Here is a 25,348-nt window from a genome sequence, read left to right on the forward strand (position 1 = left end):
ACGGATCTGAAAAAGGAGGGGCGGTGACGAGCAACCGGACGGGACCTATCGCCGAGACAAAACAGAACAGCTAGGATTTTGACATGGTCGTCGATGTCAAACTGCAGGTTGGTAGATGGCCACTTTATCTATCCGTGTGGGATGCGGCCAAGATCGCACCACCAGCCCAATGATTCCACTAGCACCCGCGTGCAATCTAGTCGCTGGTTTTGGGCCAAACGCGGGACTTCTTTCTCTATTCACGAGCTGCTACAAAAGCACTCACCAGTCACCAGTGCATTTTGCAAAGATACGCAGGTTCACACATCGGAAGAAGCCGAAAGGATCCAGGAAACCTGTAACCGACGTAAGAATGAGGTGAACAAATGAACAATGGATGGAAGAATTTGGCAACTGCTTATCTTGGGTGAGGTTTTCAGGTCAGAATCATAACCCAGAAACTCTGGTGCCAGACATTCAACGACAAGGGTGCATTGCTGAATGACCGGGACAAACAGGTCAGTAAGTACAGATGATGCAAAAGTGAAACGGTCTTTAACGTGGGTAGTCAAAGAAGACTCGCCAAATGTCAGCTCATTATCTAATTCCCTGAGGATGAGTCATAAAGATATAGCTGAAGATTCACGAAAATCTGCCGCAAAAGCAGCAAGATTTAAACCTGGCGGTACTTGCTCACTGCCAAGAACAAACGACAGACAGCATCAAAGTGAGCGGGGATAATATTATAGGAACCCAATGACACCTTTCAGAAAGATAATACAGAGCTGCAGCATTAGCGCCAGGTGTACTGAATAGAGTTCCTGACGGTTCCAACTAATCACAATTCACAGACACTTTTGCAAGGCGCCAGATCTGAATACAACTGCTACAGACAAGCTCTACTTGGAAACAAGGTAGTAGCAACGATGAGAAACGAGCAAACTAGGAAAACTTTAAGATTTAAAAATGATGCAGCCTGTGTTTCCTTGTGTTCTTGCAGACCTGTGGTCCAACTAATATTGCTGAGGTTTCCATCTTGGGTCAGACTGGCAATGTTCAGCTAATGCAACACGATGTAGACCTGGAATCCTGGGCGCTACAGGAGAAATCATCATAGGCGAATATTCTCTGAAATAATGTGCTGTGCATGCGTGTCATTCCAGTTCACAGTTCATGTCCCGGGGGATAATCGGAATAACAGCAATGACAAAGACCTGATGAACAGTACAGAAAACCGGAATTCTAGTGGTCTCCAGTGACAACTAGAAGCAAAAGTTCCTAAGCTCATATAACCACATAATGATTGTGTACGGGCAGATTTTGCCGAACCACGAAAGGTCAAGGCATTCATCAATAGGGAAAGAAGGAACATCAGAGCAACTGCAAATAGCTCCAAGTACACCATATTAATATTAACGGTTTCTGGTGTAGATCAAATGTGTTCTTTCTGATGTCAGGCAATTTGACGCCCATGTTCAAACTGACTGCCTATGTTGCAGCTTGCCAAACGCTTACCTTTGGCTTGTTAGAAGTAACTGTTTCTGAATTGCCTGAAGAATCTGAACTTGGCTTGCCGGCAGAATGTGGCTGATGATGTCCTGCCTTTCCTCTCAGAACTACCAAATCCTTCCAAAGTTTCCAGGAAGAACTTTTTATTCGGAACGATCCCTGCAAAATTGCCTTAGTGTAGACCTTGCAGAGCAGCTTGGATGTGGAACCACTGGGCACAACACCTTTCTGAAGTGCAGTACCCAGCAGCCGATTTGCTTCCTTGCTGCAAGCCGTTCATGAAGTTGGAATCAAACCTGCTGGGTTGAAGGGTCGCGCGCTTCGTCATATAGATTTTCCCATACAGATGTCATTACACCACGAAGAGGACAGGTGCAACGTTCTCATGAACTACACAGGAACTAGATGGCCACACTGCACTTTTTCCTGGGTTTCAGTCAGCCAAACAGCAGCATGTAACTATATCCGAGTCCAAAAATGACACTGGAAGGGGGTTCAAACATATATGGAAAGTCAAAATTCCATACAAAATCAAAATTTTCATGTGGCTTTTAGAGAACAATGTTGTCTCAACGAAAGATAACATGTTGAAAAGGAAATAGGTGGGTGACCCCACCTGCTACTTTTGCCTTGCGCAGGCAGCTGAGCATCTCTTTTTTAGCTGTCCAGTGGCGAGGGCAGTTTGGGCGGTCGTTGGGAGCTGCTTTGGCGCCAATGACATTCCTCAGTCACTAAATGTTGGATTACTAGTAGGCTCCCTGGTGGAGAGAAAATTCACACTTTCGGTCTGGCGGCGGTATGCTGGGCAATATGGAAGAGTCGCAACAGGGCTTGCTTCGACAAAAACCTGATCCGGAATCCGGTGGAAATTATTTTACATACTTGTTCGTTCATGACTTTTTGGGCAGGACTGCACACACAGGAGTACCAAGAGTCCTGGAGGGCGTGAAGGTGACCCTGGCGTGCGCTCATAGGGTCCGTCTGAGCCACCAGTGCGGCCGTGAAGAAACCCAAGTTGCTGCCTGCGCCAGAGCCGGTCGAGGAAGACTCTGATGCCGATGCGTGAAGAGCTGGAGACGATCCTTCCCGTGTGTGCGCGGTTCTAGCGCGTTTGAATGAACTCTTGGAGCTGACTCCTCCCTAGCGTTTTGTCAAACTGAATTCATGCTAGTTGTAAACCCCTACCCCTTTTTACCTGGGAAGCTCGGGTAAAAAGGGAGCACACTAGGTTTGGGTGAAGGGCAATAACCTGGTGATTCCCCCCCCCCCCCCCCCCCCTGTCTCTCTCCTCCTCCCTCCCTCAGTCGTTTGGCTGTTCTAAACACTGCCGTTTCGTTTTGGAATGGAAATGGGGTGCGCCTCATGTCAAAAAAAAAGAACTATATCCGAGTGCCAGGAAACAAATAGGTAAAACGCAAATGTTATCTGGAATACCGCAAAGTTCAATTTGTTCCAGGAAGCTTCAAAGTGCACACTTAGGCTACTGTAACTGTGAAATTCTTGCAATCTCAATGTTAAGAAAAACAAATATTAAGGCCCTGAAAACATAGTTGGACGAACTCAACTACTTAGGGTGGAGAAGAAAGATGTAACGCCAAAATTGGAAGGCAACTTTGTTTACCAAGTTACAGAGCACAACATATCTTACTAGTGTTACTTGAACACGGAAACTGGTGTCATAATCGGACTCAGACTCAAGTTCCAACTTTGAAAAAATACTCTTGACAGTGGGTGTCGAAATCTGATGTTACCTGTTCGTTTATTTCCTGCATCTTAGAGAAGTAGAACTAAAGAAGTGTTTCCTTACAAGATATGTAAATTTAATGCTAATATCTTGTTTTTTTTTGAAATAAAATAGTGCTAATATCTTGTGATCTCACAGAATGTTGTGTTAGGGCACAGAAATTGATTGAATGCTGGGTAGAAGGATGGATGATCTAACTAACTGACCAAATTGTTAGAAGAAATGTTACTAAGTGCTTGTATGGATAGGGAAGATCGGGATCCAAATGACCAAATCCTTATGATTTTGTTCAAACTTCAACTGAATCAGAAATTTTCGTAGAGCACAATATTCAAGACACTAAAATAAAGAAAACTTTATTGAAACAGAGCACAAATTGAGAAGAAAATGTACATAGTTAGAACATGAACCATAAGCATTTAAAGCTCACCAGAATATTAATATGCTAGGGTCATCGAGAACCTCATATCCTTTTGTTCTCCACATTTCCCATGACATTATAGGTGGAAGTGGAAGTGGAACAACTCATCCAGAATTACAGATAAATGTTAAGCCCCCCTAAGGTCAGATCACATGCTAACAACGTAACAAACTCTACATCATAGAGCTGCAGCATGTATAAACAATAACGTAACTACACTAGTTTATGAGAAATGTACCAGTTACGAACAAGCAGCGCTGATTCGAAAACCACATTGTTTGATGTGGTGATATGAACTTTGATTATTCTCCGATGGTTTATCAGCAGTTCAGCACAACATGGCAGAACTTAACACATTGATGAGAGACGAGAAAAATGAGGCAATTAATCAAATGAATGAATTACAGAGGTCAGTAACTATGCTGAGCATAAGAACTCAGCGCTCGGAGCTGAAAACGATTACAGGTGACAGTTGACCATCTAAACATACTTTGGCATTATTTCCTATAAGCAGCCTTTATCCGAGAGATAAGGCTTTCCCCAGCATCACCCAAGCTATCCAATCCCACAAGTTTTGTCCCAAAATCTCGGTACATTGTACTCAACCGTTGTTCATCACCCTCAATTGCAGCCAGCACAGGTACATTCTTTCTCATTATCAATCCATAGAGGAAAAGTGAACCAGAACCTAGCTTTCTAGCACCAATTCCAACACGCAGCAAGGAAATTGAATCGGGTTCCGAGGTAGATGGATCATGGAGAACTGAGAAACCCCCAAATGCATCATCAGGAGAACGGAAGAGATCATCCAAACGAATGTTGCTATCTTTAACATTGTCTTTGACTTCACCGTTGACATCCACTTTTACTTCAATATTAATATCCATTTTCTCAGGCGAGTCCACTTTTTTAGCTCTCCTTCTAGCTGCTCTTAAAATGTTAGCAGCCTCCCTATACCCACTAAGCAGGGCTCCATGCATTGTAGCGGGGTACCGCCTATTTGTTGCCTCCCCAGCAAAGAAAACTCTATCATGCACACTCTCAGCCAAAATGTCATAGTCATCACCAGAGGCGCCAATAGCAACATATGAGTATGATCCATAAGTAAACCTGTCGGTACCCCATCGAGTGCATATTGCTTGCAATGGGTTTGGAATTTCAATCCCCTTGGGAGAAAAGATTTTCCTAAGTGTTTCCAGCACCTTCTCAACATTTTCCATTGGTGAAGCCTCCTCAAACTTGACTGCAGATTCCCCAGCAACAAGGGCAATGAGCAATGGCCCTCCTGAGACAGAAGAATAGCTGTAGAACAGGAAGAACTCGCCACGCTGACAAGAGTCTTCTGTCAAGTGACCAAATGTATCAATCCTACCATCCCAGAAATCATATGGGAACAGCATCACAACCTTGTTAAGCAGACCAAAACCCAATCTCTGGATGGCCTCTTTTTTCTGAGCTGGTAGCTCAGGCACAAACTTGATGTCACCCTTCTTGAGCACGCCAAGAGGAACTGTACAGAGAACCATATCACCACGAAACGACTGCTTATCAGTGTGCACCATCACACCATCACGCCCATACTGTACCCTTCGCACATTCTGTCCATAGAATATCGGGATGCCATCAGCAAGTGCACGGACAAACTGAGAATTTCCACCAGGAATAAAGCAGTGGTCTCCGCCCATTTCATATGGATCATCCTGGTCCCAGAAGGCCATGGAGAGATCAGCAAGAGGGGCAGCATTAGCATACTCCAGGTTCGCCAGATGCCAGTCCAGAAGCATCCTTTCTTCATGCTCAGCTGCAACACCATGCGCTGCTCGGAATGCCTCAAGTGCCATGCCCAGTGACAAATCAACACCATGTGGCACACCATCTGCAATCACCTGCCTCAACTGGCAAACCTTGTCCAGAAGCTGGTTAAATGCAGCCTCAACTCGAGCATCCATGTCGGGGTCAACTGGGCGGCCATCTGGAAGATACAGTGGGCATTTGTCCCGCACTTTGTGGAGCGGGAATCCAAGCTGCCGTGCGATGACACCAAGGGGATTCCCATTGATACCGGTGAGCACGCTGCCTCCAAGGTCAGCAGCAGCAACTGTGTCAGGATACTCTGCAGCAGATGAACGCATTGTCTTGGTAAACACACGGCCACCAGGTCGGAGTCGACCTTCGATGATGGCCACCTTGAAGCCTAGTGCTATAAGGTGGCGTGCCGCACCCAGACCAGCAAGGCCAGCGCCAATAATGAGGACAGATGGGGGAGGAAAGGAGGGAGGAGACCGTGGGGGGAGCGAGAGGACGGCGGGGGCAAGCCCGAAATTGATGTACGCGTGCTCGGACAGGAAGGAATGCGCCGCGGCAACAAGGAGCGCGTGCTCAGCGCGAATGGAAGCAAGCGCCGCGTTGGGTGCGACTGGGGAAAGGGGATTAGAGCGCCAGAGCGCGACGATGTGGTTGCGAACGACGAGGTAGTTGGCCTGCTCGGCGCCGCCAATGCGTGGGAGCACGGCGGCAACGATCTCGTCCTCGGAGAGGGAGTCCGCGGGGAACCCCGCGGCGAGAGCGATGAGGGCCTCGGAGTCGAGCTCCCGGGCGAGGCGGAGGGAGGAGGAGGTCGGGGGCCGCCCCCGGCGACGCGGGACGCCGGTCAGATGCGCCGCGGTGTGGGCGGAGGAGGAGGAGGATCCACGGAGGACGCGGACGCCGGCCGTGGGAATCATACCGGGGAACTGCTTCTTCCGGCGGCGCCGCTTCCGCGCGATGGTGGAGTCGTCGACGGCCGCGGTGGCGGACGGCGCCGACGGGGTCGGGGAGGACGTGGGCGCGTCGTCCTCCATGGGCTCCGCGGCCGCGGTGGAGTCCCCTGCCGTTTCCCCGTCCTCCATGGGATCCGCGGCCTCGGACGCATCTGCGGCGGCGGTTTCTCCGTCCTCCATGGGTTCTGCGGCTGCTCCCCGGCCCTCGTCCTGGTCCATTGGGACGGGGGGTGGCTGCTCCGCGGCTTCGGCGTGGGGTGGGGGCGGCGGTTGCGCGTCGCTGCCTTCCTCCATTGGGGCCTGCGAGGAGGGTTGGCGGCGAGGTCGGCGGGTGGGAGCGGGGGCCGGGGGATTTGGGGAATTTGCGAGGGTCCAGGGCTTGGCCTAGGGCGGAACCGCGGATGCAACGGGAGTGTGGGGGGAGTCGGAAGGGAAGAGCCGAAGAGGTAGCTTTTTGGTGGACGTAAAACAACTTGGTAAGCGTATTTTTAGTTTATTACGTGATCGACGCAGTTAACGCGAAGACGGTAAACGCAGACGTGTCTTCTCAGATAAGCCAATGCATGTAGTTGTCACGAGAGCAAAAGCTTTATAAGACGATAAGAGATTGCAAAGTCAAAGAACAAAGCTTATTCATAAACAGTTATGGCTGGTGAATACCTCCATAACAGGGCGGAGCTCCATTGATGCCTAGGTATTCCCAGGAATACCCAATTTTTTTAGAAAAAATCAAGTATACTTCAAGTTTATACACATATACATATAAAGTTGGGCATGTTTCTTCGTTTCTTGAGTTAAATCTAGCCCATCGATCCAAATCCCTCAATCGCAGCCCACCAGCCCCCTGCCCCCGCACGACCCCCTCTCTCTCTCGCGGAACGCACGCACGAGGCGGAGCAGAGGCGGAGCGCTCGACCTGCCGCACTGCTGCTTCTCCCCCAAATCCATAAATCGCAAAACTAAAATCCCCCCAAATCAAGAACCCTAGGGCCACGTGCGGCGCCCAGCGGCTGCCGGCACGCCCGCGGGGAGACCGGCCGCCGCCGGCTGGCCGCGGCCACCGGCCAGGAGGGCGAGGCGATGAGGCCGCGAGGGCCGACCGGCGGAGGGCCGACGCCCGGGTGAGAGAATTGATGTTGTTTACATGCTTCTCAAATTGGTGCTAGTACTTCCAGTTGCCACTACTAGTGCTGAGAGAATATTTTCTGCCATGAACTATGTGAAGAATAAATTGAGAAATAAGATGGGGGATCAATATTTGAATGATTGCTTGGTCACATTTATTAAGCGGTAGTTCTTTTTGCAAGTGAAGGAATGTGATATCATTAACCGCTTCCAAGCCACGAAGGAACGCAAAGTTAAAGCTACCCGTAGAAGCCATGAAACAACAAAAAGTTAAAGCTACTTTGTAATTTTATTTATGCATTTTGTAAGTTTTTTTTGTTCCAAGGATATTTTAGAATTGATTATTTGAAGAACTTGTACATTTATTTATTTGATTATCATTTTTGGCATATAGGGAGAAAAAATTTACTGTTCAACTGAGCCTCTTTTTTTTGAGTTAGAAGATGGGAATACCTAACTCTGGAATTCTGGCTGCACCACTGCTCCATAACTACCATTTCTATAGTGTGGCAAGCCCGCTTTATTTTTCTCCTGAACGTTCTCCTTTTTTATCTCCCTTTTGTAACGTTGTGCATAGAAAGAGCCAGAACATTATGCCACAAACGAAGGAGGCTCTTAATATTTAGGTTTAGGTGCACTTTGAGGTTAAAAAAAACTCATTCGAAGGAGCCACAATTCACGAGTGCTACAAGAGCTAACAGTAAAAAAACACATGTTTATCAAGTGGCCAAGTGCCATCTAAACAAGAGTCTCTATGATCGTTTAAAGCCCAAGCATGCTGGTGGCGCGCGCGCACACCACCACCGCCCCCGGGCTGAAAATGGATCATGGATTCTGAGTTAGCCCACCGCCCGACGACTATGAGCCCAAGGCCTACACGGTTGGACTGCCCAGTTACGCAGCAAGCTTTGTGTTGAGCCTTCCTAGCACAGTGGAGCTCAAGCCTCAGTGCGGTCGCCGACGAGAATCCTGCAAACGGCCACTCTGCAGCATCTGGACTGGGCGAGGCAAAAATTTCCACCACAGTGCAAGTGAACCCCCGTGTACACACGAGACACCTGTGAAATTAACCAAAGCGAGGATACTGCCGACGCGGTACACCCATCTTCGCGCCTCCATTCTCCATGTCCATGAAGAGAGAGATGTATCTTCTAAGCTCTGGATTGATCGCAGTACCTTCTTCTTCGCCGTACGACGCAGCAGCACTCCCTCCAGGTCCAATCTTTACTGCAAGCGCCGTATGTGTCCAGCCCAGCACTGCAAGGCCGCAGCCAAGATCGACAGCTCGACACGATCCCTGCTGCTAAATTTTGCTGGGGAGAACAGACAGCGGCAAAGATATCCATCCGGAAGCACAGAAGTCGCCGTCGGCTACGGCCTACGGACAGACCACGATTCGGGTTATTTCTCGGTGCTCGTACGCACGCCGCGTCCGCCAGCTGCCAGCCACCGGAGCAGCGTGCGTCCTCGCCCGGGCAGCAGCAACTGCCTCTGCCGGCTCGCCGCGGAACAGACACGGACGCTTGCGCGTGGCGTACCGACCGCGGCAAGCCTCGCGCCGGCTGGCTGGTCGGAACAGCTGGATGCCGCGCGAGTTGACACCAAACAAAGGAAGCCGCCGCGGCCGCTCGTGCTGGCGGGAAGAGACGCCAGGTGCGCAGCGACTAAACAATCCGAAGCAGCAGCGATAAACAAAGCCGCCATCGCTAGATGGCTGGCTGGATTGGCTGATGGCGCCCTCACGACACTCACTCGCCGCCGCCGCCCCCGATCGACCAGCCCAGCCACCAGCTAACAAGATTCACTCGCCACATAACCAAGAAAACGGGGAGCGAGTAGAGTAAGCCATACAGCTGACGATTCGTCGGGTGGCGATCGACGGGTCGTGCACTCCAAAACCAAGGCTCGGCACGGCGCGAGGCGGATCGGCCTCATCGTCCCTCGCGTTTGGCCTTTGCTGGCGTCGTCCGGTCCCCACCGGCGCCGCTCGCCTCGCTCCTCGTTGCTTGCCGTTAAAGAAACCGATCGACCGGCGGCCAGCCAATGCTAGTGCTCGCCGGGGGATTTAGTGGGCCCGTCGTCTGACGGCCGACAGCGACGGGGGGGTATTAGCCATTCAGCCTCGCTCGCCCGGTTGCTAATGGCCGATCGATCGGCGCAGGGAAAAGGGATCCAGATTAAACTAAACAATGCTCATCCCGGGCGGGGACCGGCCGGGGAAGGAGAAGGATGAATTGGCGACGGTGCGAGGCTGAGGCTCCATGAGGACAGGTTGGTGAAGTGAAACCAGCGGAAAGGTCGACGGGGGCGTGCATGCCCGGCCCGTCGCTGTCTACCAGTTGCGTGTTCTGGTGCTCCCGGCCGCATCGTCTGCGCGCGGCCAAAGGGTTTCGGTTTCAGGGCTTTTGGGTAGTAGTAACAGCCGCTAGCTCCTTGCGTTGCGCCTCCGGAACAGGCGATGCCGCGTAGGAGTACAATACAACAGTGGCAAGCAACTAAGCTCGCACTGTCATGGAAGCACCCAGTCAGTTACCGAAGATGACTATTCAGTGAACCGGGCTCTGAAACCTGACTTGTCCCGAGCTATGAGGACAAAAGCCGGCGCCGAACCAACGCCGGGCGAATCACTGGATCAGAACGCAGGCCACTAACTTGCACGCCACAGCCGATCGAGAGCTCGAGCGGGAGGTCAAGGCCAGCCTGCCTTAAAATTTTCGAGTGCGTTCTAGGCCAGCACCGGGCTTCGTCAACAAGGCTTCCATGCTAACGTGGCCGGTGACTCACTACCCCGACCTTGTGGATAACGGAGAACCGCATTTATTTCCCCTCCTTGCCAACACCGATAGGCGAAAAAAATAGGGACCATCTCCAGCATGGTCAACTTGAAAGAAAGTAAGAAACGGACCTTGCTCGCTTTCATGCAATCTGCTGCTCGTACTAATTCTGATTCCCCTGTTCTTTCATGAGTTTTTTCGTCAAAAAAAAAAGCATCCCCCCCCCCACAGAACCGTGTAACAACCGCATGAAGTCGGCAACGCTCTCGTACGGAATTACTCTCAATTAATCACGCCATTAGCGAGCTATTAATGGCGACGGCGTGACGCTGTGCAGCGGAGACGACCTCGTTAATGATTACGCACTTGGCTCTCTCTTTCTCTCGCTCCAGCTAGATCGCTAGCGCGTGTCCGCCGGTCCACACCTGATCACGTCGTTGCCCAAAGCAAGGCAAAGCTACGTACGTACGCTCGGGTGGCCGATGCGGACAAGGAAGCAACTAGGCGCACCTAGCTGCTAGGCTAGGCTCAAGGTTAGCTTGTCCAGCCGCCGACGCCACCAGCTCGGCGTCGACGGCTCCAGCGCGGCCCCTGCCTGCCGATGCCACGGCGTCGCCATTGGTTACGTTCCCGCGCGGTGTTGGCGCTGGGCAGGCTCGGGGTGGTCGCCCGAGGCGCGCGAGAGCGACGGGGGGGACGCCCGCCCGCCCGCCCAAGTGGGGGAAGGTGGCGAGGGGAGGGAGGAGGCATCATAAAGAAATGGCATGGAGAACAAGGAGGCTGGCGTTGTTGCAGGTGCCTTATTATATAGTCCATTGGAAACGAGACTAGGAAGGGTCATGCAGCTGTCATCCCACGCCCCAGCCCTCTCTTCCAGCGCAGCGCGCAGCCACGGCCCCCCCTCTCCTCCTCGGCTGGGCTGGCAGGCTGCCTTGCTTGCCATCTCTCCCCTCCCTCCTCCGTCCTCTTAACATAATCCTTTGCTCTCGCTGCTCTCTCCTGAGGTAGAGAGAGACCGCGAGGTTATGGAAGGGGAGAGGTATACTAGGGAGCCAGAGGGGAGGGGGCAGGCGCAGGAGGTCAGGTCTCTCGGGGAAGCAAACCGGCCCGGCCGAAACCACTAGAGTCCGTGTAGGTTTAGTCTCCTCTCCCGGCCCTTTCTTTGGCCCCCGGACACAAAGGAAGATCGATCGGGGGCTTGTTAGTCGAGAGCGAGTCCCAGACACCGGAGCGGAGGGGAAAGGAGACGCGGACGGCAGATACGCGCGGCGCGTGCGTGCGTCAACGTAAGATGGCGGCTTCGTCGTCGTCCTCCGGCGCCGGCGGGTCCCCGGCCCACGCGCCCCCGGGCGGCGGCAGCGGCGGCGGCGGCGGCGGGTCCGGGTCCGGGGGCCCGTACCACCACCACCGGTCGCGGTTCGGCGACACGACGCTGACCAAGGTGTTCGTGGGGGGCCTGGCGTGGGAGACGCCGTCCGAGGGGCTGCGCCAGCACTTCGAGGCCTACGGCGAGATACTCGAGGCCGTCGTCATCACCGATCGCGAGACCGGCCGCTCCAAGGGCTACGGCTTCGTAAGTCCACGGCCCCCCTCCTCTCGCTTCTTCCCCTCGTCCTCGCCGTGCGCTCCGACCGATCGGCCGCCGCCGCGAGCGCTCTGCATGCGCGCTTGGTCTCAGATCGGTTCCGTGTGCTCTCCGCAGGTGATCTTCCGGGACCCCGACTCAGCGGCGCGGGCGGTGCAGAACCCGAACCCGGTGATCGCCGGGCGGCGCGCCAACTGCAACATTGCGGCGTTCGGCCCGCCGCGGCCCGCGCAGGCGAGAGGTGAGCGACCCGAGGAGCCAAACCAAATCAATGCCCCCTCCTGCCCCTCTCTCTTTTTTTTTCTCCCCTCTCCTTTACTTTCCCTTGCGCTCGCAAGGCAACGCGCATGTGCATGGCAGTAATAACCGGGGCATCATTAGCGCCGGCGGCCGTACGCGATCGATTTACCGGACCAGATAGGCTTGATTAGGGCGCCGTGTTCCTCCTTAATCTCCCCCTTGGGGGTCGGGGGAGGGGAGATTACTGGCTGAAGATGGGTGGGGCCCAGCGCAGCCCGGCCCCCAGCTGGTGAAACACTGGGCGCCAGCACACGGGAGCCAGGAGGGCCACTACTATATCCGCATTGGGACGGGGGAGGCAGCAGGGCACTAATCAACCATGGCTCAAGACTCCACGGGTCGTCATGGCCTCATCTCCATATCTCATCTCACTCATCTGATATCATGGCTGTGCTTGCTTGCCCAGGCTGGCCTTGCAGTGGCTGCCCCCCCTAATTCGCTGCACCCCTGCACGCTGCCTGGTCTACTCACCCTCACCCCCCACCTTGTTGAGTCTAGTCACGCAGCATGGATATCTATCAGCCATGAAATCTGGGTGCCACTCCACCCCTGCTTGGGGATTTTTTTATCACGTCCAGTTCTTCGTCGTTCCAAAGAGACCCTAGCTCGGTCTAGGCAAGAATCTCTCTTGTGCAAGATCGATACCGGTAGCATTTTGGTTGGCAGAGTGGCGGTTATGGGACGGCCGAGTGGGCCTGGTACTATTTTTCCTCCTCTGCCAGCAGAGAAAGACCAAGTTGCATTGACCGCGAGCACGCAGCTGGTGGTGTGCTCTGCTGCGTCGTCCCAGCGACAGTGAGGTGTAAAGGGGTGGAGATTATCGCTGGAGAATCGGGAATCCAGCCGCCTTTCTTTTCCGGTGAAGACCGGTGCATGGCTTTGCAAAGTGTTCGGCAGCATATACTGCTCGTACTGGCCCTTTCCTGTAGTCTCCCAGACTTTGACCCGGTTGAGTGTCAACCACTGGAGGAATAGATGCTTGCATTGCATTGATTCTGTGCGTGGAAAGGGTTGGGCTGAGATGCAGCTTTTGCATTCCTTAATGTCAATAGGAGCCTCTCAGAACATGCTGCATCATCTAGCTAGGATTTTGAAACCGCGTTGTTTTCATCTTTGTTTCCCTTTACGATCTGATACAATTGCTATGGCGCTTTTCAAATAAGCTGTGTGTTGTATCATGGCGTTGGTCTTTTTTTCTCTCCTTTCCGCAATAGAGCAACAACCTGCATACTATTTCTGCAAAACTGTTCGGTGCATTACAGCACAAACACAATAATGCAGCACCAGATTGGAGTTGGTTCAAGTGCTGGCTAGCTAGGACAGACAGCCCAGAACCATTTGGCGCTGTGCTAATCTACGCAATGCTCACTTAAAGAAAACCTCTTCTATTATTCCCGGACCAAATGCAGATCTTCAGAAACAGGACTGATCTATTATTTTTCTGAAACAATGCCATCTTTCCATCCAAACACATAGAAAACCATCATGCCCTGAAAGAAACCCGAGCCCGCCTGGCCAGCCAGTCAAACCCCAACCCAGCGCAGGGCACATGGTGAGACCTCCCTCGCACAGGCCACGCAACTGTTCTCGCAAGTCGGAAGCAATGCTCCCCCTGTCCGTAATACACATGCATACACCTGCTCTGTACTGCCCGGTGTATTATTTGAGCCCCTTTGGAGGGCTCCAGTTCCTCCGGCTCCTTCAGCAGCTTGTGCTGGAGCCTGCCAAACGAGGGAAGGAGTTCACCAAAATATATGAGAGCCGTTCTTACGGTTTTGCCTACTGGATGGCAGAGCAGGCGTAGCCAGAAAAACTAGCTCCGCCTGCTCGAGCTCCAGCTCCACCCTCCGAGTATGGAGCTGGAGCCCTCCCAAACGAGCCCACGTTTGGTGCGCGATTGCTTCTTCTGCATCCTGCTGTTTAACGTGCCATTGCCACCACCGTTTCTCTGCAGGTAGAGGAGGAGGAGGAGGAGGAGGAGGAGGCCGCGGGCCCCACGCGCAGGATCAGCCGCCGCTTGGCGCGCCCTACAGGTTGCCGTCGCAGATGACCCCGCCGCACGGCCCCGCCCCGGTGTTCTACCATCCCCATTACGGGTGAGTGCCCCTGTCGCCGCCTATAACGTTTCAACTGTTCCGCCTTGAAAAATCGCTGCACGGCTCAGCTCACGATGATGCGCGGGTGATACGAGCATCACCGTCATCGTGGGATCCGAGCACACCGCAACTCTGAATTTATCAATTGACAGCGGCGGCACATGTCCATTTCAGTGCCCTGTCATTGTGCTCTCCTTCTCACGTCTTGTTCTGATCCGGAGAAGCGGAGAGGATAGCCGGCGTTACTCGTTAGGTCGTGACAAGTCCACGTCGTACTGGTGGCGGCTGGCTTTTGGGGGGTTTGGAATTTCTGAGAGCCGTGCAGTTTCACGACATGAACTTTGGTGTTCTAGGCAGGGGTTTCGGTGCTGAACTGACCTTTGGAGGCAAATAGATGGAGGAGTTGTGGTGGAAAAGCAAGCCATTTGAGCTGCTCTTTTGTGGGAGGAGAACAGCGGAAAGTCCTTGGTCTTTGTTGATGTTCCATTTACCGAGCTGGGTACCTGACTGCTGCGTGCGTTTCACTTTCACGGAATCGGGGGATATCATGTTCCTTTCAGAGCGCAGCTTTCGGTTATCGTTTCCTCAACCGGACAGGTGGGTTCAGTTGCCAAGCGGCGCAGATGGCCCACGTGTCCCCATGCCTCTTCTGCTGGGCCCTGAGATAGGCCCATTAAATTTGGGCCGATGGGGAGGGAGGCAGCAGCTGAGCATGGGCGGGCATTCAACGCTGGTGGTCCCGTCCCGCCCTCCTCTCCTCTTTCTCTACCCCAGACAGCAGACCACCATGGGCTCTGCTGTTGCCTGCCCTGCAAACACTCTCTTCACTTTGTTGGTTTGCTGCAGAGTTAAATGCCTGCATTCATCTCTTGGCTCCGCTTGGCTTCACTGATATTTGCAAATCTGTGCTCCTCCGTACCAATCCATTGGCAGTAGGATTTCATGACCATTTTCCTACTTCATAGATTCTGTCTTTGCTCTTATGCAAGTTACTATACTAGTAGCCTTGGGATTTGTAAGGGTGATATTTTTCTAATTTCATGTCTATTTTAGAGGCCCCCTACCTGGCATTTTTTTGTTTGTTTGTAAGATCAGTACTCTTCATATGATCTTGCCAGCTGGTTAGATGTTTTTAGGTTGTTGCAAGCATTGAACAGGCAGCAACTTTTCCTAATGAACTATTAAACGAAGTACTACGATGCAAGGACTGGAAAGGGGGAAGTGACTGTATGATGTGCTCCTTATTTTAGCTCGACATATAATAGTGCCTGAGATAATTTTGGGCTTTACAGCCATGATGGTTGGTACATATGTCTCTGGGAGTGAGAGACAATGATGGGCCTCAGGCTCAGCTCAATCACTATCCATCTTTTATAACGCACTGAAGATGTTCTGCAAACTTTTGCAGGTACTGGTACCCACCTGATTATCCATACCAACAGGCAAGCAATCCAATCACCATTTCATCTCCTCCCCTTCGATGTCATTTTTGTTGTTTTTACTCCCCTCACATGCATGCTAGTTGTTCCTTGCTACATACATCCTCAATAATTGGCAATAGTACCCTATAAAAAATAGGATAAACTGCACTGTTTACTGCCCGTTGTCTGAAACTTTGAATTCGGCATTGAAATTTCCTCTTCTTTGCGTACCAACAATTTTCTGTAATGAAACTTGGCGTTGGTTGCATGATAATGCCTTTGTTTACTATTAGACTTCATGTTATATTTTGTAGCAGAATCAGGCACTATTACAACCTGGCTCTCTAACTGAAAACTGATAAGCAGGCATTGTACAATCCTCAAGTGCTGCAACATTACTACCAGATGTATGGTCCAACCTCTCCTTCAGGACCACCCTACCAATACATGGGGTACATGTCTAGTGCCCCGAGTCCAAGGACTAGTTTCTCGCCGATGCAGCAACCTGCACGGCCACCATTCTTTCAGCAGCCAGCGGCACAGATGGAGGGTTCTTTTCAACCAGGGCCTTCACTTCCGCCTAATTTCAGACTCCAGCTGCCCCCTCATGCAGTATCAAGGGAATCTGATAATGCATCCGGTATGCCACTCCCATTCTTTGTTTTGTCAGTTAGCTTTGGTGCTGAAAGGCAGAGGACAAACTCATTCTAGTTTAATAACTCTAAACAGTACACATATTCAACACTCGAAAGGTATCTGTTACTATGAAATCTTAGTATCAGAAAATTATATGCCAGCTTTTGACAATTGGATGTATCAACCTAAGTTACTGCACCAGAAAAAACTTACACATCATCACTTTTTTTCAGCAAAGCTGATATCTTACTACTGGCATATCTTACAGGATCTCAACCAGCTCAGCCAACCTCTTCTGATGCAGCTACAAGCACAAACAACCAGGAAGCTTCAGGGCCTGTAACGTCAAATTCAGATCCAAACACATCAAACTGACTTGCTGAAAATCCTGGCAAAACGATCTGATGTCAAACTGCTGCAGACTATTGGTGGTCTGACAGAGTTCCATGATACTCACATCTTGACTGAAAAAGCATCCAAAGATTTGTTCTTTCATTATTTCCGATTCTTTTCGAATTCTTGCAATGCATTTATTCGCTGAATCCATTGTATGGCCAACTGAATTTCAAGTTCAAAATCCAGAAATTCGCCAGAATAAGTTCCAGTAGCATGTTACTGTCCAAAGTACTGTCGTGCTGTTAGTTACCTGAACTATGCATTGTTCGTGAGGAACTAACTTGCCCTTTGATCGAGAGGCAGACACCGAATTCTACTGCGCGCTGTTTTGTTCATAGAGAATAAAATGATTCGCAGCTCGTTTTGTAGTATGACAGGTGAAACTACCAGCCTACCTGAACATACTGACAAGCAAACATGCACCTCCAATCTGAAATGAACAAAATCCAATGCCGCTATGTTTTCGACTGTTAAACTGATTATCCTGGAAGGAATAAACGCATCATTTACATGATACAACAGTTTGGTCCTATCCTGAAAGAAACAGATGTAATACTAACATGTTACAATAGTTTGGCCCAAGGGGGTAAATTTATTGGTAATCACTTTGGTTTTCATATGCATGTACTCCACTGCAAGTCTGTAACTATTCGACAGTACTGTTCAGATAATCAGCTTGCAGTTGTAGGAACACTTCCTTCGAGCAGGAACCCGACCAAACAGTCAATGTTAACGCTGGAGGCCCCGCCTTCCTCCGTTGCCGCCACGGCCTTCTCCTTCCACATTGCTGCTTCCGCGTTCATGTCTCTGCCTTTCTCGCCATCCATGGCTTCCTTGACGAGTCGCGCCACCTCCTCCCTTGTGACATTGTTGTCAATCTCCAGCCCAATGTCCCACTTGGCGCAGGCATATCGGCAGTTCGTCATCTGCTCGGCGAAGAACGGCCAGCAGATCATCGGCACGCCGGCGCATATGCTCTCCAGCGTCGAGTTCCACCCGGAGTGCGTCAGGAACAACCCGGTCGACGGGTGCGACAGGACCTCTTCCTGCGGGCACCAGTTCAGGAAGAGCCCTCTCCCTTTGGTCTCGGCGAAGAACTCCTCCGGCAGTACAGCCTTCTCGCCGGTGACGAGGTCCGGCCGGATGACCCACAGGAACGGCCGGCCGCAGCTCGCCAAACCCCAGGCGAACTCGGCGAGCTGGGCCGGCGTCATGACCGTGATGCTGCCGAAGTTGACGTACACGACCGAGCCGGGCCGCTGGGCGTCCAGCCATTGGAAGCAGCTGGCGTCCTCCTTCCAGAGGTTGCCGCTGATCGCGGCCGCGTCGGGGCGGGCCAAGGTCTTGACGGACGTGACGAGCGGGCCGACGGTGTACACGCGCGGGAACTCGCGGCGCAGCGCGTCGACGACGTCCTGCTCCAGCTCGTCGAACGTATTGACGATGATCCCCTGCGCGTGGCGCGAGTTCTGGGCCTCGCCGCCGTCGAAGTGGACCATGAAGTCGTCCGGGTCCGTCGTACGGATGAAGCTGGGGATGTCCCGCAGCCGGATGCCTGGCATCCCGGGCACCCAGTCGAGCACCGTGTCCAGGTACCCGTTGGTCAGGAAGCTCTCATCTGCGACATGCCCAACACACACATGTCAAACCGGTGCCAAATCATGAGGAAATGAAGAACCTGCTCGTGCATGGCCTTTTGGGCCTTTAATCACCTTTGAGTGGCACGTAGCCTCTGTCCATGAGCTCCATGAACTGGAGGTAGCCCATGAAGCCACACGCGCTCATGGTACAGAACACGAGCGCCAGTATGCCCATCCCGTTGGCCACCCTCTGCGCGAAGCTCATGAAGTTGTCCAGCACGACGCAGGTGACCGGCGGCCGGCCCGGCGCGCTGTTCAGCCTCGCCAGGAGGTCCCCGAACGGCGCGGCGGCGCTCCGGGACAGGGCGTCGCAGAGCGCGGGGATGTCCTGCGTGACGTCGTCGTTGGCCGACGGCGGCAGGCCGTCGGGGATGGCCTCGAACCGGAAGTCGTCGAGGCCCGCCAGGGCGCCCGCGCCCCGGGACCGGAGCAGGCGGCGGCGGTTGTACTCGGAGTGGACGTAGGTGATGAAGAAGCCCCTGGCGTGCAGCACCTTGGCGAGCTGCAGCAGCGGCGTGACGTGGCCCTGCGCCGGATACGGGAGGAACACCGCGTGGGGCCGCGAGTTGGAGCCCATCGCGGGGGTTTCTTCGTTCAACGAGCGATGAGCGTGCCGGGAAGACGCGGTGATGGTCAGCTGGGCACCTTACGGCATGCCGGCACTGTATATATGGAGAGGCATCGATCTCCTGCGGAGAAGGAAGAAGAGGAAGAGCCAAGGCGATCGCGATTGACCACGCGGCGGGATCGATGCGGCTCTACGAATCGTAGTGCCGAGCCGTGGCTCGGAGAGCCGCGACGAAGCAGTCGCTGATGCTTACAGCGATGGCTGGTACAGTATATTATCCCGGCGCTGGGTCGTGATTGGAGCGCCATGGCTGCCGGGCGCCGGCGTCGACCAGCGGGAATCCTGGAGTTGCCAATGGTCATGGAGCCTGCTGTCAGTATACTACTGGCGTGGGAGAGTAAAAACTGATGTTAGGGCGACGGTCCAAAACCAGTTCACAGCGATTAAAATATTCCAATCAACCTACCTCAACAATTGTGAAGGTAGTTCATATGGTGGTCCATAGCAAAAGGTGCCTATTAAAAATAAAATATCAATTTATCACACTCCACCCTCCCCTTTTCTCCATCTCTCTCCTTCCTTCTCTTTCTCCATATCAACTCAATACTATTTATTTTTGCACTCAACATTGTGAACTTTGCAATAGTAATAGCTTACTATGAATAGGACCCACCGCTATGGACTACTTGGTCCAAATACATTGGTGTTGCCGTTATGGATGTGCACGAAGACCGATCACCTCCACTAGGCAATTTACTATGCCCTTATGGATGTGCACCGAAAGAATTACAAGCGATAATTGCAAGATGAATTGGATACGGGCTGCGAGATCAAACAAAAATGGAGGTCTGAGTATTTTACATATAGGTAAATTCATGAGAGCCGCGATCTTGGAATCCGGAGGACAAGTCTTGGGTCGGCAACTGCAGCGAAATAGACGAGCATTTTGCGGTAGCAACAACTATCACAATTGGAAATGAAGAGATGATATCTTTTTAACAGCGCATGGGTTCAAGGCCTCTGTCCAAAGGATCTGGCACCATCTGTCTACACAATTTTAAAGAAAAATAATAGAACGCTACAGAAGGCATTAACAGAGTATTTGGACCTCTGCACCCGTCTTTCTTCGCACGACTATTTACGGAATTTGTGCAACTTTGGAAGAGTGCTCAACATGTGAACTTGAGGCCGCACATCTAGGATGAAATTTCATGGAATTTTAACGAGTCCGATCAGTTCTTGATAAGCTCAGCTTACCATACTCAATTTACAGAGGCAATCAGCACAAACCTCAACGAAATCGTCTGGTCAGCTTGGGCACCTCCAAAATGCAAACTCTTCAGTTGGCTAGCGGTTCAAGATAGAATCTGGACCGCGGACAGACTACAGGCGAGAGGTTGGAAACATAACCCAGCTTGTGTTTTTTGCCGCAGGGTTCCTAAGACCGGAATGCACCTATTCTCCGATTGTAGGTTCACTGGGCATATTTGGGCTGATATTTCTACTTGGCCATCGGAACCGTCGCTGCACCCAACAAATTGGATACCAACAGCCTCAGTCCATGAGTGGTGGTCGGCATTGATCGAGACGTAAGATGTTCCACGCAAGGTTTGAAATTCCTAGTCATCCTTGTACGCTGGGAAGTATGGCTGGAGCGCAACGCTCGCATTTTCAATCGTACAGAAGCCCTCTCTTTTCGCGATGACCGCAAAAATCAAAGATGAGGCATCGTTGTGGCTGTGGCCAGCGCGAAACATCAGGCACACCGGCACGCCTTATTGATTGAGTGTGAGTCCACATGCGTGCATTAAGTGCTCCATTTTTCTTGCTTTGTACTAACTATTGTACAATGCTGGAACCTCTTAACTTTCCCTCTTCTTATTAATACAACGGGCAGCTCTCCTGCCGTTCCGTTTTTCAAAAAAGAGAGAGATTAACATTGGCGACTGGCTTGCCGTGTAAGATGGGCAGGTTTTTTTTTTAGGATGGGGAGCTGCTGGTGGAGATTAACATTGGCAACGGGACAAAACAAAAATGCCGCGCACAGCCCATAAGCCGAAAGGGCCTTGAGTTCATCAGGCCGATCAAACTGTTCGGCGTCTTCGGCCCAGAAGCCCAGATGACGTGACGCCCTGATCAGGCCAGGCCAGTCGTGGCGCGTTCCATAGATTTCTTACAGAAAAATCAGCATCGCAGAATTTATACATCTTCTAACCACGTCTTGTTCGTTCTTTTGATAATTGATATGAACACGGTTGTTCATAGTTGAGTACTTGAGTGGAGACATCAAATCTTTCACTTCAAATCGAAAGGGTCCCAAATTCTAAGACAAATATTATGATAATTATAAGATTATCATAGCCCATTTTCTAGCAAATTCAGGATCATTATCGGTACATTCAGACAGGGTACCTTCTGCTAGTGTGTCCAACCCGAGAAGCGCGAGGTTATCTATAACCTCGCACTAAGCCTTTGGGTGACAGGACGTCCGGCCCGGATCTCCCTTCCCACCGCGGAAGAGGTCCGGTGCCGCCACGTGCCCTGGGGAGGCGGCCGCTAGACCAGCTCTGCCACGTGTTCGGTGGCAGCCAGCCTTCTGCGGGAAGCCAGCCCAGCTACCACATTAAATACGGGTAGGTGGGGTGTGCGTGCTCAAGACAGGGCATGAGTTGTCCACTGACACGTTGGGCAGGTATGCTGACACCACGGTAAGCCCGTCTGTTACCGAGGCGGCGCGTCGCATTACCACACTGTGTACGCTGACGGGCAGTGTGTAGTCACGTCACAGTGCCGTGCGCGTGAGGAAAAGGTAATTATGATCTGCCGCAGGAGGGCCGCAGCGTGCGCTGCTACAGGGTGCGCGGAGGCTACAGCACGGCAGGTCAACATAGCTCCTTCGCCTGTCAGCGGGAACCGTAACCTAACCCAGCAGTGACAGCACGTCTCCCACTATGCATATCACTGGCAGCAGACCCTGTGCAGACGAGACGGCACAAGATCAAATTCAGACGGAGAATACACACGGGGCCGAAGGAAAGATTTCCGAATCTGTAGCATTCCATCTCCAATGTGTACGTTATTTAATATGTCGCCAGATCCATCTATCGGGATCCCGCTTAGTGTACGCGCTCCCCTTGAGCCTATAAAACGGAGGGTGCGCACGTTAGAAATCAAGTTTTCCGAAGTTCCAGAGGCACTAAGGTTCTCGGAAATTCTCTCAAGCTTTCCACGGACCTATAAGAAATACAACACACAGTGGACGTAGGATTTTAGACTCCGGCGGTCCGAACCACTCTAAACCCTTGTGTATTTCTCGTATTCGTGCGTCTCTTGATTTAAGCCCTTCTTAGCTCCCCAAACTCATCCTGCACTGAAATTAGACGGGTAAACTCCGCCACCCGATGAACAAATACTCCGACAATCATCATCATTCCGTGCGAGCAAGAATTCGACGAGGCGGTCCATGTTTTCCCTCGAGGATCCACCTTCCTCCACCGCTTCTCGAGCTTTCTCCTTCCACACAATCGCCTTCACCCTCATCGCCTTGCCGCTCTCGCCGTCCATGGCCTCGCGCAAGAGCCGCGCCACCCCCTCCCTCCTCACGTCGCTGTCGATCTCCATCCCGATCCCCCACTTGGCGCACACGTGCCGGCAGTTCGTCGGCTGCTCGGCGAAGAAGGGCCAGCAGAGCATCGGCACGCCGGCGCATATGCTCTCCAGCGTGGAGTTCCACCCGCAGTGCGTCAGGAACAGCCCGACGGACGGGTGCGAGAGGACCAGCTCCTGCGGGCACCAGCTCGCGAGGACGCCCCTTTCCTTGGTGTCCGTGACGAACTCCTCCGGCAGCTTGGCGTTCTCGCCGGAGACGAGGTCCGGCCTGATGACCCACAGGAACGGCCTGCCGCAGCCCGCCAGGCCCCACGCGAACTCGGCGAGCTGAGCGGGGGACATCACCGTGATGCTGCCGAAGTTGACGTACACGACGGAGCCCGGCGGCTGGGTGTCCAGCCACCGGAGGCAGCTGGTGTCCTCCTTCCAGAGGTTCCCGCCGATCGCGTCCAGCTCGCCTCCCCGCGCGGCGTTCGCGAACGCGGCGAGCGGGCCGACGGTGTACACGCGCGGGAACTCGCGGCGCAGCGCGTCCACCACGCCCTGCTCCAGCGCGTCGTACGTGTTGAGGATGACCCCGCGGGCCTTGCGCGCGTTCTGCGCCTCGCCGCCGTCGAAGTTGAGCATCACGTCGTCCCGGTCCGTCGTCCTGATGAAGCTGGGGATGTCCTTCAGACGGATGCCTGGCATGCCGGGGATCCAGTCGATTGCGGTGTCCAGGTACCCGTTTGTCAGGTCACTTTCGTCTAGCAATGTGCAGAACAAACAAGAGCATTTCATTCTTTTGTGTGGGGCAATTTAGTTTTGGCAAATTGTCGGTTTCAGATCGGAACTCGATTCAGAGGTAATTCTCATCTGAATTGATGTCAATGCTTGGTACCTTTCAGTGGCACGTAGGCTCGTCTGATGAGCTCGGCGAAGTGAAGGTACCCCATGAAGCCGCAGGCGCTCGTGGTCCAGAAGACCAAGGCCAGGATCCCCATCTCCTCGGCGACCCTCTGCGCGAAGCTCATCACGCCGTCGGCTACGACGCAGATGATAGGTGGGCTCCCGGGCGTGGAGTTCAGCCTCGCCAACAGGTCCCTGAACGGCGCGGCGCTGTGCTCGGTGGTGGAGAGGCAGAGCGCGGCGATGTCCTGCGTGACGTCGTCGTTCTCGGACGGCGGCAGGCCGTCCGGCACGGCCTCGAAGCGGAAGCCGTCGGCGCCGGCGAGGGACCCCGGGCCGCGGGACCGGAGCAGGCGCCGGTGGTTGTACTCGGAGTTGACGTAGGTGATGTGGAACCCCCTGGCGTGCAGCGCCTTGGCGAGGTGCAGCATCGGCGTGACGTGGCCCTGCGCCGGCTGCGGGATGAGCACGGCGTGCGGCCGCTGCGCCGCCTCCTCGGGGCTCATCGTTGCCGGTCCCGGTACCCGGGCGCCTGGAGCTGCGCCGGCCGGCAACGCCTGGGAGGCAGCGGCGGGTGTTCGCAGGCGCAGATCCGGAGGTGCTGTTCCTCCGCGCTGAACTCCGAAAGCGCCGTGGCAGAGCAGGTCGCGCGTGACAGTGATGGCTGGTTGTGTGTTGTCCGCCTGTGGAGGTAGACGGCGGCCGGCGTTTTTGAAGTGGGCTTTCCACTCGGAGTAAAATAAAGTGACATGGGCACGGCGTAGGGTGGTGCCGACTCTATTTCGCTAGGGTACATGTTTCTTGTTAGGATAATTCATCATTATTTTTTCTAGATACGGATAATTTATCATTAATGCCCGATGCGGATCACTGGGGTACAGGTGTGTGGTTATTCTGGATGCGGCCCACCCGCTGGTTTGCACCGAAATCGTGATTTCTAAAGAGCAATGGGCTTCTTTCTGGCGGAAACAAATAATTGGAGCCCAATAAAATTGAACCAAGGGCGTTTTCTGTATCCATGTAGGCCCAGCCCATCTTAATAATTTCTTTTGCACTTGTGTCGACAGTTCAGTGCGATTTGGACACTTCCTACGCCGGGTGTTTTTTTTTTCTTTTGATAAGATCCTACGCCGGTTTGGAATCATCTAGGATTAGTTTGTACTTTAACGTACTCCTGAATTTTTGGCACGGCGTATTGATAGCAGCCGGCTACATTAGCGCCTAACTAAAGAAGATTGCAGGTTCCATCAGCTCAATAATTGCTTGTAAGTATGTCACTCCATTTCAAATTGTAGTTTATTTTAGCAAATCTAGATATATAATTTTTGCTATGTATTTAGACATAGAGTATATTTAGATGCATATCAAAATCTATGTATCTAGATTTGCTAAAACGACATGTAATTTGGAACGAAAGGAGTATCTTTTTCTTCCAAAAGTCCAAGCCATCCTAAAGCCATCTTTTCAAAAGATAAAAATAGAAGGCATTACAGAGACCTTTCTCTGACACCTCACCCACCAAGCTCCAGAGATCGAGACCCCGTTTGATTTTGGAGGGCTAAAGTTCAGACCTATCACGTCAAAGAGAATCTTTTTACTTATGATTATTAAATAAAATCTGTTTACAAACTTTTTGCATAGATGGGTGCTAATTCACAAGATGAATTCAATGAGCTTAATTAAGTTATGATTTGCTACAATAATGCTATAATAGCCATCCGCTAATTATGTATTAATATATCTCATTAAATTCATCTCGCGAATTAGCATAGGAGTTCTGTAATTAGTTTTATAATTTAATTTTATTTAATACTTCTAAAATTTAGCTCTCTGGAATCAAACGCGTCTTGAGACCCCGTTGCGTGCGGATGTGTGCGACCATGTACGTGGCGAAATGA

The 25,348-nt window shown here is 52.3% G+C and overlaps 4 protein-coding genes across 5 annotated transcripts; 1 reads left to right on the forward strand and 3 right to left on the reverse strand.

Annotated features, from left to right (window-relative positions):
* Positions 1-3,911: 3,911 nt before the first annotated feature.
* Positions 3,912-6,845, reverse strand: LOC112878771 (lysine-specific histone demethylase 1 homolog 1-like). Its single transcript, XM_025942988.1, has one exon. The coding sequence runs from the start codon at positions 6,704-6,706 to the stop codon at positions 4,151-4,153; it is 2,556 nt and encodes an 851-aa protein (XP_025798773.1). The 5' UTR covers positions 6,707-6,845; the 3' UTR covers positions 3,912-4,150.
* A 4,272-nt stretch (positions 6,846-11,117) lies between these two features.
* On the forward strand, positions 11,118-16,956 carry LOC112886597 (RNA-binding protein 38-like). Of its 2 annotated transcripts, none has more exons than XM_025952545.1 (6): positions 11,118-11,884; positions 12,014-12,137; positions 14,151-14,292; positions 15,701-15,734; positions 16,080-16,353; positions 16,618-16,956. In XM_025952545.1, the coding sequence occupies exons 1-6, from the start codon at positions 11,603-11,605 to the stop codon at positions 16,722-16,724; spliced, it is 963 nt and encodes a 320-aa protein (XP_025808330.1). In that variant the 5' UTR covers positions 11,118-11,602; the 3' UTR covers positions 16,725-16,956. The 2 variants fall into 2 exon arrangements, with proteins under 2 accessions (XP_025808330.1, XP_025808336.1); XM_025952551.1 differs by having other exon boundaries at positions 14,157-14,292.
* Positions 16,957-17,176: 220 nt separating this feature from the next.
* LOC112886586 (7-deoxyloganetin glucosyltransferase-like) lies at positions 17,177-19,261 on the reverse strand. The gene is made up of 2 exons (XM_025952536.1): positions 18,458-19,261; positions 17,177-18,363 (listed from the first exon to the last, which is right to left on the reverse strand). The coding sequence occupies exons 1-2, from the start codon at positions 18,960-18,962 to the stop codon at positions 17,417-17,419; spliced, it is 1,452 nt and encodes a 483-aa protein (XP_025808321.1). The 5' UTR covers positions 18,963-19,261; the 3' UTR covers positions 17,177-17,416.
* Positions 19,262-22,096: 2,835 nt separating this feature from the next.
* Positions 22,097-24,113, reverse strand: LOC112878843 (7-deoxyloganetin glucosyltransferase-like). Its single transcript, XM_025943074.1, has 2 exons — positions 23,443-24,113; positions 22,097-23,308 (listed from the first exon to the last, which is right to left on the reverse strand). Exons 1-2 carry the CDS (start codon positions 23,954-23,956, stop codon positions 22,314-22,316), a joined length of 1,509 nt encoding a protein of 502 aa, XP_025798859.1. The 5' UTR covers positions 23,957-24,113; the 3' UTR covers positions 22,097-22,313.
* Between the last annotated feature and the right edge of the window lie 1,235 nt (positions 24,114-25,348).

This window comes from Panicum hallii, chromosome 1 (genome assembly GCF_002211085.1).
Source record: "Panicum hallii strain FIL2 chromosome 1, PHallii_v3.1, whole genome shotgun sequence".
NCBI classification, from domain to species: Eukaryota; Viridiplantae; Streptophyta; class Magnoliopsida; order Poales; family Poaceae; genus Panicum; species Panicum hallii.

Excerpts from the sequence above, each read along its gene's own strand:
- LOC112878771 (XM_025942988.1), bottom strand. The coding sequence starts at position 6,706 with ATGGAGGAAGGCAGCGACGCGCAACCGCCGCCCCCACCCCACGCCGAA.
- LOC112886597 (XM_025952545.1), top strand. The coding sequence starts at position 11,603 with ATGGCGGCTTCGTCGTCGTCCTCCGGCGCCGGCGGGTCCCCGGCCCAC. Across the intron at positions 11,885-12,013 it reads GCTCCAAGGGCTACGGCTTC|GTGATCTTCCGGGACCCCGA; the intron begins GTAAGTCCACGG and ends TGCTCTCCGCAG. Across the intron at positions 16,354-16,617 it reads GGAATCTGATAATGCATCCG|GATCTCAACCAGCTCAGCCA; the intron begins GTATGCCACTCC and ends CATATCTTACAG.
- LOC112878843 (XM_025943074.1), bottom strand. The coding sequence starts at position 23,956 with ATGAGCCCCGAGGAGGCGGCGCAGCGGCCGCACGCCGTGCTCATCCCG. Across the intron at positions 23,309-23,442 it reads AGCCTACGTGCCACTGAAAG|ACGAAAGTGACCTGACAAAC; the intron begins GTACCAAGCATT and ends GCACATTGCTAG.
- LOC112886586 (XM_025952536.1), bottom strand. The coding sequence starts at position 18,962 with ATGGGCTCCAACTCGCGGCCCCACGCGGTGTTCCTCCCGTATCCGGCG. Across the intron at positions 18,364-18,457 it reads AGGCTACGTGCCACTCAAAG|ATGAGAGCTTCCTGACCAAC; the intron begins GTGATTAAAGGC and ends GGCATGTCGCAG.